Genomic DNA, 14,486 nt, shown 5'->3' with positions numbered 1-14,486 from the left:
TTACTGTCAGCCTCCCAGTGCATGGTGGCAAGTATGCACTATGTACATTTATCCTCCTGGCCACCTTAAAATCCCATGCCCAAATTGTCCCTTTAACTCTAACCCTTCTTAAAGGGCCAACTTGGGCACAAGATATGTCGTTGTTTTGTAAAAAAATGGCTTCCAGCAGGACCGCAACTTCTCCAAACAGGATTAATGAAAACTCTATGAACTGCAATAAACAATGCACTGGAACGGGGTGTAACCTTAGCCTGCCTGAAATTCGCAAGCCAGGCCCCCAAACTGCCTTCCAACACTGGTGAAAATCGTTATCAGAGAACGGCATCAGTGGCGGCACATGGTGTCAAGTTGGCACATTATCCTCCTGGCCAGGTAAATCACACGCTCAGGTTGTCCCTTTAACAGCAGCTGGACTCAGTGGGGAAGCATCTCTAAATTGGCCAGAATCAAGGCAGATGGCAGCCTTGAATTTTTTGCGTGCTGTTGGACGCTGAAGAGGCCTTTAGGAGTGTTTTGAGTATTTAGCTCTGTGGGAATGACAGGAATTGGCCGACTTGCTAGAAAAAAGCATCGTGCTGTATTTGAGAGACATCAAATTCTTCTTTTAATTTCAAAACTATTTGGGTCACTGAATCTAAAGTTAAGAGCTTTATGACTGCAGCATTGTATGAAACTGGCCTATTAATTTGATAGAATATGTTTGCTCATTGGAGGATGGTGTTCGATTGGTGACAGCTGTTGAGTTCATAGAAGTATAGACTTGAGTATATACAAGCCTGCTATATGTAAAAGGTGTTGTTTTGGTTCTGATCTTGGGCCAGACAGTGATGGACTGGTTGATGAATTGATTGCTTCTACCTGGGCGTTGTTCCAATCCCTTGAGTAGGTTCTTGATGGAATTTGGATTAGGGCTGCGACCAAGGTAGTATATATATTGTCTCACATGCATCCTATTTCTTTCGAGTGAATATTTTGGCTGCAATATTGAGGGGCCAGTGTGTGGTATTAGATAGGCCTACAATATGCGAACCCACTTGGCCTTAGTGTAGGTATAATATCAGTGCACAGCTGTGAGTTGAGATGCTCAGGTGGAATTCTCTTCTCTATACATGCTTCCCGAAATTGGTGGCTTGCATTGGAACTAACTTTTTCCCCCTTGTCCGTCATTAAAGGCATTCGAGTGTGTTGGTCAACCATGACTATCTCCTTTGTCCCTCCACCAGAAGGCCTAGTTTCCCCTTATGACATCACTATTTCGGACACTCAGCACCCCATTTCTGGAAAGGTGTATTTAGCCTACTGCCTCATTTGTAATATTTTTTGCTTGCTTGCATAGTCATCTAGCCAACTTTCCAATAAAAGATGACCAAGTTTGAATAATATTAAATGACTTGCTACTGATCTGTAAATAAATTGCCATTATCTATAAACTCATCACCCATATTTTCATTAACAACTTTTCCCGATTCAATTATCATTACTGCCAGCCTGTAACAAAGTTTGATATAACGATGACCAGTTAATTCCTACTGCGTGACTCTGCATTCGCAATGAAGTACATGACATACCACGGACCAGATTGGCATATTTATGACGGGTGATTATGATATCAATACAATTATGATGCGCATCAACATTGTATGTGGGTCACTATTTGATTATCAGTGCCTGCTTGCATGAGGACACTTAGACTTTAGTGTCGTTTGAACGTATTTCCCTTTGCTCCGTCCGATTATCAATAAGACACACTTATGGCAGGCCTGTGGTTTATATACCAATAATCTAATCCCAACAGTTGTAACTGGCAGTATAGACCTCGTTGAACAGACCCTGCCATCTTGGAGCCATTTGTGTCAAGGTGGTGGGTTCAGGAAGTAGCAGTATGTCAAATTGATCTACATGCAGGTATTGATATCTAGGCCAAAACGTCATGTAAAGTTATTGGCATGATTCTTTTATTAGTCACCAATTTTGGGTGTCTAAAGGATCGGCAGTATTTTCTCATAACGAAAAAAAACCCATAAAGAAAGGATGGGCAAAATTTTCTTAGCTAAGAATGTTAGACCAACAAGGAAATTATTTTCTTGAAAGGACACGGTGTTGTTTGCAGGTGAGACCGCTTTTATATCAAAGACTGCTTGGCTATTGCCCGAGACACTATACCGCTTATCAGGCTGTAGCTTATCACGGTTCTTGTATCAAAAGCATCAAGGAGTATCACTCCCCTTGGGACAGAATACTGGTCTATCGCAGGTCAATTTTACATACATTTCCTTCAGTTGAACATTGCGGAGGACCATCGGCGATTCCCTCCTTTCAGGCTAAGATGCTGGACATGCCATTGCGTTTTAAAACTGCTGGATCAATTGTGTTCCTCGTGCGAAAACATGGTTTTGGTTTTTCGTTCTCCGTGGCAGTCTCGCGTTCACAGTACTTGAGTAGCAGGTGAATCGACCCCCTGCCACTGAACAATGCCTTGTTTTATCTGTTTGCTTGGTTTACCTCATCATCAAGCAGGTGATGCTGGATTTCAAGAGCTCACAGGAATTGCTATGAGTCTCGTACTTTAGATATTCCAAGGTTATACATGCTCGTACTTAACTACTGGATTCACAACCAACAGGTTTGATTTCTTTCCAGACTTTCAGGAGTAAAAACTCAAAAGTTTTTGTACTTTTAAATGTTGTCTTTTTCTGATAATAAGATTTCCCTAACCTTTATATTTTCAGATCCTGATATCGCGACCAAAACCTGGAGGTACCTCAGCTCCCCTCATAACCTTGAGAACCTAAAAAATGCCATATCACGGGAAGACCTTGCTGGCGTTGACGAAATCATAGCCAAATGTGAAAGCAGTCCACACAATAGTCCAAGGCACAAGCCAAAAAGTCCACGGAAAAGTCCAAAGCCTTCCAGCCAATCATCACGCATACCCAGATTCGGTTCTGGCCCCAGTCCTAAGACTGGGAACAAAATGGCTGCTGTTGTCAAGGAAAGTCCAGCGTCGCTAAAAAAAGTTGCGGATAAGCCTATGAACGGTTCATGTGGTGGAAGCAGTGGGCAGGATAAACAGCGCATAGTTAGTCCAGAAAAAACAACGCGAAAAGCAATCCCGGTGTTTAAAAAAAAAGAAAAAGATATCCACGTATTGAAAAAAGACAAGGATAGTGATAAGTGTCGATTTCAGCAGAATGGGCTGGAGGATGAGGTGTTAACAGCGGAGTTGGCATCTGATGAAAAGTCTGTCCAGCGCAGGGGGGATGCTGGCTTTGAAACATTTGTTATGACAGGGGATATGATAATACGGACATCGGCACAAAAAGGGAATAAAAAATCGGATAAAAAGGAAACGACGCCAGAGAAATCAGACAGTCCCACCCTGGTACCAAATACTGCTGTTAGTCATACTGTGCCAGAGACGAAAATTCCTAGAGTAAAAAAAGCAGGGTCACCGAAGTCAGACTTGGATAGTAAAGTTGAGTCTTCAGATAATAAAATGGATAACACAGCAAATGAAAAGTTGCAATCGGAAGATAAATCAGTAAAAAAGTCACCTTCGGAGGATAAATCAGTGAAAAAGTCATCTCTGGAGGATAAATCTGTGAAAAAATCACCTTCGGAGGATAAATCTGTGAAAAAGTCTGCTTCAGGGGAAGAGACACTTCCTAAGGAAGATAAAATACCAAGTCCAACAGTGGATAGCAATAAGTCGTCACCTTACAGTTCTTCTCCTGAGAAGAGCATGAATGGATTAGCCCACGACAAAGACATGGATAAGTCCTCCTCTGATCAAAATGTTGTGAATAACAATAAGGAAGTTTCGGATAAAGAGGAGGAGAGATTTTCAGATACGAAAGGACGGTCAATGGTGGTGAGTAAAAGTGCTGAAAAAGTCACGTTGGCCGACCTACAACAAAGATCGTTGGTTGTACGCAGTAGCAAAAGTCAGGAAAACTATTTGGAAAATTCGGATAGGTATTTAATGGTGGATATAGATATTGACGACAAAATTGCTTCTTCTGTGGATGCCTTGCTGTGTGACCAATCCACGGAGTCATCGTTGGAAAAATTAGCGAATTCAGAAAATGATCGATCAGAGGATCACATATCAAAAAGTGAACAAAGTTCACCAGAACGACGTCCGACGGGGACGGATATTTATAATGAACGAGTTGTAGTGCCTGGTTTCGTATCGCTAGAGGAACAACCGGTTTCGGCGCGGGGGAAATCAGATTGCCGGTCAGGTGAACAGTCGAGTGCAGGGTTAGTTCTTCAACACGAACCCGATGAGAGTGAAACAGACTCTTTTGACGAAGGTGCTACTGGTCATTTTGGACGCGTTCATGACCAACATTCCAACTTAGAGGGCGCCGCCAGTTCCGATTCTGATCCGGACAATATATCAGACTCAGATAGCATTTATCACCAGCCAACAAAGGATGTTGATCGACCGTCTGCTTCAAGGCTTGCCAAAAGACTTTATAATCTCGATGGATTTAAAAAATCGGACGTATCGCGACATTTGAGCAAAAAGTAAGTATATTCCGCCTTGAAACTGAAAGTATTCATCCTGGTGTGAAAGTTACCTAGCATTTTCAGACAACGAATTGTTTTGATTTTCCGTGATATATCAGGCACGTGAAATAAGACACGTGACATTGTGAATCCTATGTTAATCTGGCCTTACCCGTGTAATAAATTTTCGAACTGTGCACAATTGCCTGACACTTGCATTCAGCTAATCCATGTCTTACCACTTCAGGAATGACTTTGCCCAGTTGGTAGGGGAAGAATATCTCAAGTATTTTGACTTCACCGACGACACCTTAGACATGGCTCTACGACAGTTTCTCAGCAAGTTTGCGTTGACGGGGGAGACCCAAGAACGGGAGCGTATTCTTGCCCATTTCTCCAAGCGCTACGTCGAGTGTAACCCAAACAGTTATGCCTCAGAAGGTGCGTATAATAATTCATGAAAATGTTTTATTGTTAAGAATTATAAGAATTCTGTGCCAAGCAGCAAATTAAAGGGACAATACAGGCAGCAGCTAGGCAGGCAAGATAAAGTTACACAAAGTCACCAATAGGGGTCTCTCACATCTCACAGTACGTCGAAATGATCCATGCTTGTACGAGGAATATATTTAGTGCTGAATCTGACATGACCCAGGGCCCTTGCTGTGTATAATAGTCACCTGAAGATGGCCAAATCAGCCCCTCTGCTCCTGCCTATAGTCCCCTTTTAAGGCGCAAAGAAGTGGGTTTGTTCCAAAAAGTTTGCTTTTGGAGGAGGAGGCTCGAATCAATCCACCAGTTAGGAAATGATATGTGGATAATGTCATTTCTATGATATTCTAACCAAATCATTTGGCTTGTAGTTGTATCAACCACTGATTGAGAAGACTTGAATCTTTGAATAAAGGGTAGGGGTTTTACTAATGATATCAAAAGCAACCTTCAAACATTTCTTTCTCCGTCATCAAATGTTTAACCTATGGTTAAAAAAAATACATATAGAGTAGTATTTTATAATGCCTCTGGTTTTACATTCAGAGCTGTATCTCATTGCACTAGATCACGGCATACATCACGATGATCACTCGAACCCTTCTAAATATCGGGCCCAAGGGGATCACTTTATCCTATTGAATTCTGTTAGTAATGTGCCTTGGGTCTCATCAGCCAGGCTCTTCAATAACAATGTTCATAGGATTGAGTAATCCCAAAAGTTGAGCTATGTAGTTAATCCTCGGGTACCCTTTAGTATTGATCAAATGTCAAGGGCATCCATTCCTGTATTCATGCGAGTCTTCATAGTGTCGTTTGGGGAAAAAACCCCATGAAATTTCCATAGTTTTATCCGCTGGGAGCACTTTTCAAAAGACGAGTTCAAGTATGTCAATGCAACAAATGTCATTTGGAGCACTTGGCACAGTGATGTTTAGCAGCACTTCATTCACTTCTGAATGCCTCCCATTACCTTCAAACTCAAACCAGGATTAAAAAGCCAGTCACTGGGATTGGATTTGAATCTACAGCCCATCAGAAGTATGGCACTCTAAAGGCCACTGTTTGATCAGTATGAGTTTGCAAACCTGATTTGAACTACATGTATATAACTGTAAGTTGTCATAATCAACTTCTTTACTTTCGCTAGATGCCTGTCATACGCTGGTGTGTGCTATCATGCTTCTCAACACAGATCTCCACGGCCAGGTAAGAATGATCAAATCCAAGGTTTTTTGATGCAGTTGAATACAAAGTAACTGGTCTTGGGGCTCCTCGGTTGCGTGCAACGATCTACCAATGCAATGAAAATTGCTAGTCTGCAGAGATGATCACAAAAAATAGAATTGCACATCGCAAAAGCCCCTGAACTCTGACCGAACACTAAGCCTGTTCGTTGGCTCTCTCGAACAAATCTCCATCGGTATGGTGCCATTTCAGTCTATTCTCTGTGACATTTCTCCTTGCCATAAACCCTGTTTTGTGAACAAAGCCTACAATTTGCAGAGCGTGAAGACTTCAACTTCACATAACTTTCAGAAGCTGAGCAGTGCACCTGTTCTCGTTCAAGCAAGGGTTAAAAAAACGAGTGTACCTTTTAGGTGGAACCTGAGAGCAAATTGATTCAGTCACTCAAGCATTCACATATCTTGACAGAACAAACCAAATCATTTTGCAAATGTTCAATCATGCGAATCAGAAAAATCCTCAAAATATGTATTAGTAAAATTGTACAGGTTTCCATGGCAACCATAGGAAATTCCCATAGGAGAGAGTGCCAAATAGCAGATCCTGCGTGTAGCTCCAGCTCATAGAGTGCGGTTGTGACGCCTGTGTCATTACTCGCTCAAATTGCCAATTGATAAATTTCATCCTTGAACAATGTTTATGCTAACATCTTATCAGCTAATAGATTGCTACGGTATCAAATTGATTTTCTTTGCATTTTTGTTCCAGTAGATGAAAGATGAAGTTTACGGCAGCTGATAAGAATGATATCTGTATCAGATGTCTTTTGGGCTGTCCATCATTTTCTCCGGCCTTGCCAACATACACTTTTGACCGACTGCCTCGCTCCCCTGAAGTCAACATCCTCAACAAACCATAGAATGACAACTGCTTTATTCTTGATACATTTTTTTGCAGAATATCGGTAGAAAGATGACGTGCAGCGAGTTTATAGAGAATCTCGCGGACTTGAACGACGGTGAGAACTTCCCTCGGGAGGTGCTCAAGGCCATCTACAATGCCATCAAGACGGAACCTTTATCTTGGTCAATGTAAGTGTCCAGCCAGTGAGACAAGTTGACATTAGGCTGCAGGTGGTCATAGTCAACATTCATTACAAAGTTCATATGTCTATGACCAATTTACGCACGAATCGATTCGGAAAGTTGAGGAATTTCAGCCTTGTAACACAGTCTTGTCTATGAATTTTATCAGCCATGGGTTCTTACTTACTTAATCCTCTTCTGAGCCATATTGGTGCATCTTAAAGGCATCCACTCGAGCTCGCCATCTCCCCCTATCCTGGGCCAATGTGGTGATGTTGTCCCATGTCATTCCAGTTGCCTTCATCTCTTTTTTAATGGAGCGTCACCACGTTTCTCTGGGGCGACCTCTTTAGCCATGGGTTCAAGGGGTCTATATTTTTCTGAGGTGAACCAGACAAAATTTAGATGGTAAGATAACAATCTGGGATTCAGCAGTGGTTTGAAAAGTCACAATAACTTTTCTTCAACACTTACACACGACAGGTAGCCGATGAAAAGAAGTGGCAATTTCGTTCTCTCGAATCTATTTTCGTAGCCGCAGAGTATAAACTAGATAGATGTATTTATACAGGAGGTGATCACGGTGCTTGCATGTCTGTGAAACCATGGTGGAGGTTTACCGTCTGCTCTTGCTGTGTTTACGAGTAAACAATGTCAGTTTTAGGTGTTGCGAGGTGTTTGTAGTGCTTGTAGACTTGGAGCCAAAGTCTGGGGGTCTGTGAAGACTGGGAGGGCTTGTAGACTTGGAGCCAAGGTCTGGGGGTCTGTGAAGACTGGGAGGGCTTGTAGACTTGGAGCCAAGGTCTGGGGGTCTGTGAAGACTGGGAGGGCTTGTAGACTTTGAGCCAAGGTCTGGGGGTCTGTGAAGACTGGGAGGGCTTGTAGACTTGGAGCCAAGGTCTGGGGGTCTGTGAAGACTGGGAGGGCTTGTAGACTTGGAGCCAAGGTCTGGGGGTCTGTGAAGACTGGGAGGGCTTGTAGACTTGGAGCCAAGGTCTGGGGATCTGTGAAGACTGGGAGGGCTAGTAGACTTGGAGCCAAGGTCTGGGGGGTCTGTGAAGACTAGGAGGGCTTGTAGACTTGGAGCCAAGGTCTGGGGTTCTGTGAAGACTGGGAGGGCTAGTAGACTTGGAGCCAAGGTCTCGGGGTCTGTGAAGACTGGGAGGGCTAGTAGACTTGGAGCCAAGGTCTGGGGGTCTGTGAAGACTGGGAGGGCTTGTAGACTTGGAGCCAAGGTCTGGGGGTCTGTGAAGACTGGGAGGGCTTGTAGACTTTGAGCCAAGGTCTGGGGGTCTGTGAAGACTGGGAGGGCTTGTAGACTTGGAGCCAAGGTCTGGGGGTCTGTGAAGACTGGGAGGGCTTGTAGACTTGGAGCCAAGGTCTGGGGGTCTGTGAAGACTGGGAGGGCTTGTAGACTTGGAGCCAAGGTCTGGGGATCTGTGAAGACTGGGAGGGCTAGTAGACTTGGAGCCAAGGTCTGGGGGGTCTGTGAAGACTAGGAGGGCTTGTAGACTTGGAGCCAAGGTCTGGGGTTCTGTGAAGACTGGGAGGGCTAGTAGACTTGGAGCCAAGGTCTCGGGGTCTGTGAAGACTGGGAGGGCTAGTAGACTTGGAGCCAAGGTCTTGGGGTCTGTGAAGACTGGGAGGGCTTGTAGACTTGGAGCCAAAGTCTGGGGGTCTGTGAAGACTGGGAGGGCTTGTAGACTTGGAGCCAAGGTCTGGGGGTCTGTGAAGACTGGGAGGGATTGTAGTGTGTGGAGACAAGCAACTAGATTTTGGTGGACTTGGCAGACCGCTTGCTTTAAGATATATTGGTTGTCATTGCTTAATGCACGGGAGGCATTGAAGTGGTATTTGCCAGCAGGGAATCTGATGGTTTTTGCAGACCAAACGCCACACGCCACAGAAGGGTTGTCCTTGTACACTAGGGGGTTTGCTGACCGACAGTGATTTTTTGTTCAGGGTTGTTTACTGGCTAGGAGCAATCCTTACACAAACATTTACCCTTGACAACAGGCAGATGGCTGCATCGTGGTATTATATCAATGATACAGCCAAAGTATGTACGCTAACAAAGTGTATATCAACCAATATTGTGTACTTGGAGTCGAATGCTAAAGAAGATCCGGTCTTTTTTCTGCTTGAAACTGAAAGCAACAGGTGTTGAAACACCTACTGTACTGCATAAGTATACCTGAGATTGAGACCAACAGTATGCATACTACATTCGCCACTCTGAGACTGGCACCTCCGAAGATTAACGACCATGGAATCTACTTCTGGTGATTAGAACCAAACGTATCCTGTAGCACTTGATTAACGTAGAGGCCTAATGCATTCTACTAAGAATCTAACCGGCATTGGACCTTCCTGTGCTGCTTTCGTCTGCTGGTTTTGTGAATCTTGTTTCATGCAAGCTTATTCCGATATGGATGATCTCTCCAGAATTGATATGGGTATACCACCTGTCTTGCTACCAGTGGCTCCAGGTATGCTACCATCCCACACACATCAGCTTCTGGGCTTGCGTCCTTTTTTTGTTTGTTTGTGTGGAAGATTTATGCGGCGAGTTGAAGTCAGTTCTCCCCTCTCAATTTGCGAGATGCACCACCACAATCATTGGCAACGTTGTCCGCACCCCCGTTGTAGATTTATTTATTTGATTGCCATGGAAACATGTTAATCTCTGATACCAATTAATGATTGTTTTGTTCATTGCAGAGATGAAGAGGAGGAACCAAATGCCAATCTCAACGGTGGTGCTCCGCAGGACCAAAAGGTCATGGGCTCTAATCCATTCTTAGAGGTTAGTAATACAGAATCAAGCCTGCTGTGTCAAGAGATCAGTAGATACAACGGAGCAGGCCAGAAAATGTGAATTCAGTGTGATAGAGTGTACAGTTATTGGTCCACTAGAGTTGGTCCACTCGAATTTAGGTTTTTCACAAAAATATTTGAAAGTGAAACACCTGCAAAAATTTGACAGTTAATATGGTATTGTTATGCTGCATCTCAATCAGTGCTGCTTGATATAAATCCTCCTTTCTTGTTTAGGTGCCTGACCCACAGAAGACCAAGGAATACATCAGCGGCTACGTGATGAGGAAATGTGTTCAGGATCCTGACGGGAGGAAAAGTAGGTCTTGGAATAAACACTTTCCCGACTCGATTGGCCAACTCTATAAGAAATTAGAAAAATTGCGAGCAGTGTGTCTGTTTGAGCTGACAACGATGGATTTGTTATGTTGATACTGTAAAACCTGTTGTATTTGATTTGACAGATATGGGGTACTTAGTTGTCATGAATTGTCTATTCTGTTGAAATGAATCTCAGTCTCAAGAGTGATTATTTTGAATGACACCAGAGGAGGACGAGGTGGCAAAGACCTGGATGGCCACAGTGCTGTTTTGTTGATGATGATGATGATGATGATGATGGTGATTACTTTAGATATATGACTAAAAACATGCAGAATTGTTATCAAGTTTCTATTTTGTTTCAGCCAACTCTGGTAAACATGTTTTGCCTCTTAACCTAGAACTATTAACTTGATATATAGGTCCCTCTTGACAAGTCTTACATGTATAATGCATAATGCATTTGATCTGTTGGAATGCATCGCTGCCTCTGAGGGGGCACTGCTAATTTAATCACCTCAGCACAACATTCGCCTTGGAAGTCCATAAACTGTCTGACATTCTCAAATCAAAAGCCAGGGAATTCGCTGATTATTCCACTCTAATTCATCATCCCATGATAAAAATAAGTAGCCATCACCTTAGAATGACCGCCTCTGGCTTACCCCCTGCCTTAATGCCATTTGGACCAGACAGGGTGAGGCTGCTTCGTATTATTGTCTCGGGGGTGCAAAGCTTTGCATAAACAGTAGCCGTAATCACGAAGACCTTTCATCTTCAGAAGTCATTGGACATTCGGCATCACAGGCAATCTCTTTTCTGTTCTGTGTGCAGATCTCGGAAACCTTCACTTTATTCTTCTCTAATAAAAAAAGTTATCTGAATCCTAATGTTGAGTGTGGCAATGGATGTCTCATATAAAATATTTTCATTTTCTAGACTAGTGATTAATTATCACTCATTGCAGCAATAGTTAATAGTGCACTTCTGTGTGATAAAAAACGCTTGTCTGCAGTGCGCTTTTATAATGGCAACGTGATGCTGTGACCTTGTTCTTGATAGTTGATTTACATTTCTCTTCAGCGCCAATGGGAAAACGAAGTTGGAAGATGTTCTACGCCACCTTGAAGGACATGATTCTCTATCTCCACAAGGATGAACAGAGTTATAAAAAACAGGCGGTTTATCAAATGAACAATGCAATACGAATCCACCATAGTCTTGCTACAAAGGCTACAGACTACACAAAGAAACAACATGTGCTGAAGTTGCAGACAGCGGATTGGTCCACGTACTTGTTTCAAACTAGGTGAGATTTTGTACGATTTTCGCAAGATTTATTTCAGTGAGATACATAGGAGGAGCTTCATAGCCTAGCGGTAACACCGCTGGCTACCACGCAATAGGGCCCGGGTTCGGAGAACCCAGGATTGTATTTCTGGATGACAAGGGACCATGGCTTTTAGTCTCATCTGACAGACGCTCAAGTATTGGTATTCAAGGAACTAAAATTCCTGGCTCTTCACAACACATACAGCGTGTGAAATACTTGAGCATCTGTCGGATGAGACTTAAAGCCATGGTCCCTTGTTCCTGAGTGTCTATGCCAGGGCAAGTAAAAGATCCCGCATAGGTGGACAGTAGCCTGAAGTGGACACCATACCTCGGAAAAAATCCAATAGGGTTACGACGCCGGTAATGATAATGATAGCAGGACATGCAAGTATTTTGCACACTGCTACTGTACTGCCATCTGATGAGTCTTTGATGAACTATCGTATACTTGGACACCATTGAGAACAATCAATCAATCAATCAATACATATTATTTATATAGCGCCCCAATTACTCCGCAGGAGAGTATTCTGGGGCGCTATCCCTCCCGTAGGCAGCTGCAAATAGGTGGGCCTTCAGGAGGGACTTGAAACCTTCAATGGAATCGGCATGGTGGACGCTCGTCGGCAGCTGATTCCACAGTCTTGGAGCAGCTGCCGAGAATGAGCGTCCACCGAGAGTTGGATGCTTGAACCGGGGAACCTCCAGGAGCATCTCAGATTCAGATCTAAGGCCAGAGCGCCCAGTTCTTTTTAATTGAATAGCTAAAGTGAAGGAGATATAAGGTGCAATTTGGAATATCACGATATCTTGACGTCTTTGAGTCAGTCTCAATCACCCAATAGAACAACGAGACAAGCAATAATGTTGGCGTCGTGCTATTAGGGTGAAATAAAGTTGAGGCTTTGACGTAAATTTTCTGTTACTTTTCAGTGATAGTAAAGAACTTCAACGATGGATTGACACCATCAACTTTGTGGCGGCTAGCCTCTCGGCCCCACCATTGCCAGGGGCATGTGGCTCGCAGAGAAAGTTCCAACGCCCCCTGATGCCATCATCGTACACAAAACTGAATTTGGTAAGGATGATGAATTTGTTTTCATTTTTTGTGTTATTGGTTGACCATCTCGGGTAAACTTCTGCGTGTCTCTGATCTTGTGATGGCCCTATTTCTGACCATTCTTCATTAGACCAAGGGCATAATTGCCCTAGTCATTATTGCGCTTGACTGACAAGAAGAAGGTTGTAGATTTGTCTCTTAACGAAAAAGGGCATGACATAAACCAATGTTTACCATCCGGTTTACGAGGCAGACGTCATCTACCCATGAGTTGAGCTCATCCAGGGCTATTTCAGTACTTTATTGCCCTCATCAATAAAGTCTTCACCAATGTCCAATGTTTGTTTTGATTGTTTTTTTTAGCAAGAGCAGATGACATGCCATGAGAAACGTGTGGAGGAAATCGAGCGAGAGTTGAAAGAACATCGCCAGTATCCACCGGAGAAAGGTGCTAAAGCTAGGATGATCCAGGACTACTTGGAGAAAGAATCATATCAGGAATTTGAGGTCAGTATCCGGCAGAGAAATGTGCTAAAGCTTGGGTACACGGTACATGGTGACACCTGGAGAAAATATCATTTCAGGAATATATGACGCAAATATGTGGCTGTGTCGTTGGACTCCAGGCATAACTCTTGGATACCCTCTGCCAACTGAGGGCCTCAGTTTTTTACAGAATCATGAAAAGTTGCAACATTTTGACATTTGTTTGAGCAACAAAATTTTTGCTACTAACTGAAAAAGTTGCAAGATGTTTAAGGCAATATTGTGCCTTCCGATGTCAAATGAGGCACCATGGGTTCTTACAGTTAAAACAGTCTTTAAAGGGCCAACTTCGGCATAAGATATGTTGGTTTTTTGTACAAAACAGCTTCCTGCATGACCGCAACTTCGCCAAAAAGGATTGATTAAAACTCTTTGAACTGCAATAAACAATGCACTGGAACGGGGTGTAACCTTACGCCTCCCTGAAGTTTGCAAGTCGGACCCCCAAACTGCCTTCCAACACTGCTGAAAATTGTTATCAGAGAACGGCATCAGTGTAATACTACAAGTGGCGGCGCATGGTGTCAAGTTGGCACATTATCCTCCTGGCCAGGTAAACTACACCCCCAAGTTGTCCCTTTAAACCTGTCTCTCTGTTTCAGTTGAAGCGCTTCAAGACTTATGCATACTTACTCCAGTCCAAGATGACAATCTTCCCCGAACTGGAGCCATCGCTCGTTGAGACTGCCATCGGTGAGGTCGACGAGCCCCCATCACCGACCTCGCCCAGACACCCAGCGTCTGACAACAACCGACCACAGCCGAAATCTGCCAAGCAAGTGCAGCGTAGTCTCTCAGATAGGTACAGCTATAGGGCAGCTATTTATAACGCGGACGACACTGATCATGACCTTATGTAAAATTCATTCCAGTCGAGATATGGAATCAACTGCAACAGTATGAGGAGTACTTAAAACTGCAAAATGTTAGCTCATCTGCACAGTGTGCAGTTGAAGAACATAAGAAAAAGAACAGCAACTCTGTAGTATGCACAGCTGTTGAAAAGCTGTGCCTCTACAAACAGCACCTCTATAGTTGTTGCAGTTGTTTCTGATAATCTTAACTTGCTATGAACTGTAAAAATGCTCAAAGAAACAATGCCTTCTGCTATTAAGATGACCAGTCTG

The 14,486-nt window shown here is 43.4% G+C and overlaps 1 protein-coding gene across 8 annotated transcripts in view; it reads left to right on the top strand.

Moving 5' to 3' along the window:
• Positions 1-14,486, top strand: part of LOC135489265 (PH and SEC7 domain-containing protein-like) — a 56,066-nt gene that overhangs the window by 28,033 nt on the left and 13,547 nt on the right. For all 8 annotated transcript variants that reach the window (XM_064774557.1, XM_064774547.1, XM_064774564.1 and 5 more), the window contains 10 exons: positions 2,730-4,533; positions 4,763-4,956; positions 6,158-6,216; positions 7,153-7,286; positions 10,002-10,086; positions 10,335-10,416; positions 11,502-11,727; positions 12,687-12,831; positions 13,177-13,320; positions 13,962-14,161. In XM_064774557.1, the coding sequence (XP_064630627.1) occupies positions 2,730-4,533; positions 4,763-4,956; positions 6,158-6,216; positions 7,153-7,286; positions 10,002-10,086; positions 10,335-10,416; positions 11,502-11,727; positions 12,687-12,831; positions 13,177-13,320; positions 13,962-14,161 (3,073 nt within the window). The remainder of the gene's footprint in view (positions 1-2,729; positions 4,534-4,762; positions 4,957-6,157; positions 6,217-7,152; positions 7,287-10,001; positions 10,087-10,334; positions 10,417-11,501; positions 11,728-12,686; positions 12,832-13,176; positions 13,321-13,961; positions 14,162-14,486) is intronic.

The sequence above is a fragment of the Lineus longissimus genome, chromosome 1 (genome assembly GCF_910592395.1).
Source record: "Lineus longissimus chromosome 1, tnLinLong1.2, whole genome shotgun sequence".
NCBI classification, from domain to species: domain Eukaryota; kingdom Metazoa; phylum Nemertea; class Pilidiophora; order Heteronemertea; family Lineidae; genus Lineus; species Lineus longissimus.
The sequence above is the reverse complement of the archived record's forward strand: the minus strand, read 5'-3'. Positions and strand labels throughout refer to the sequence as shown.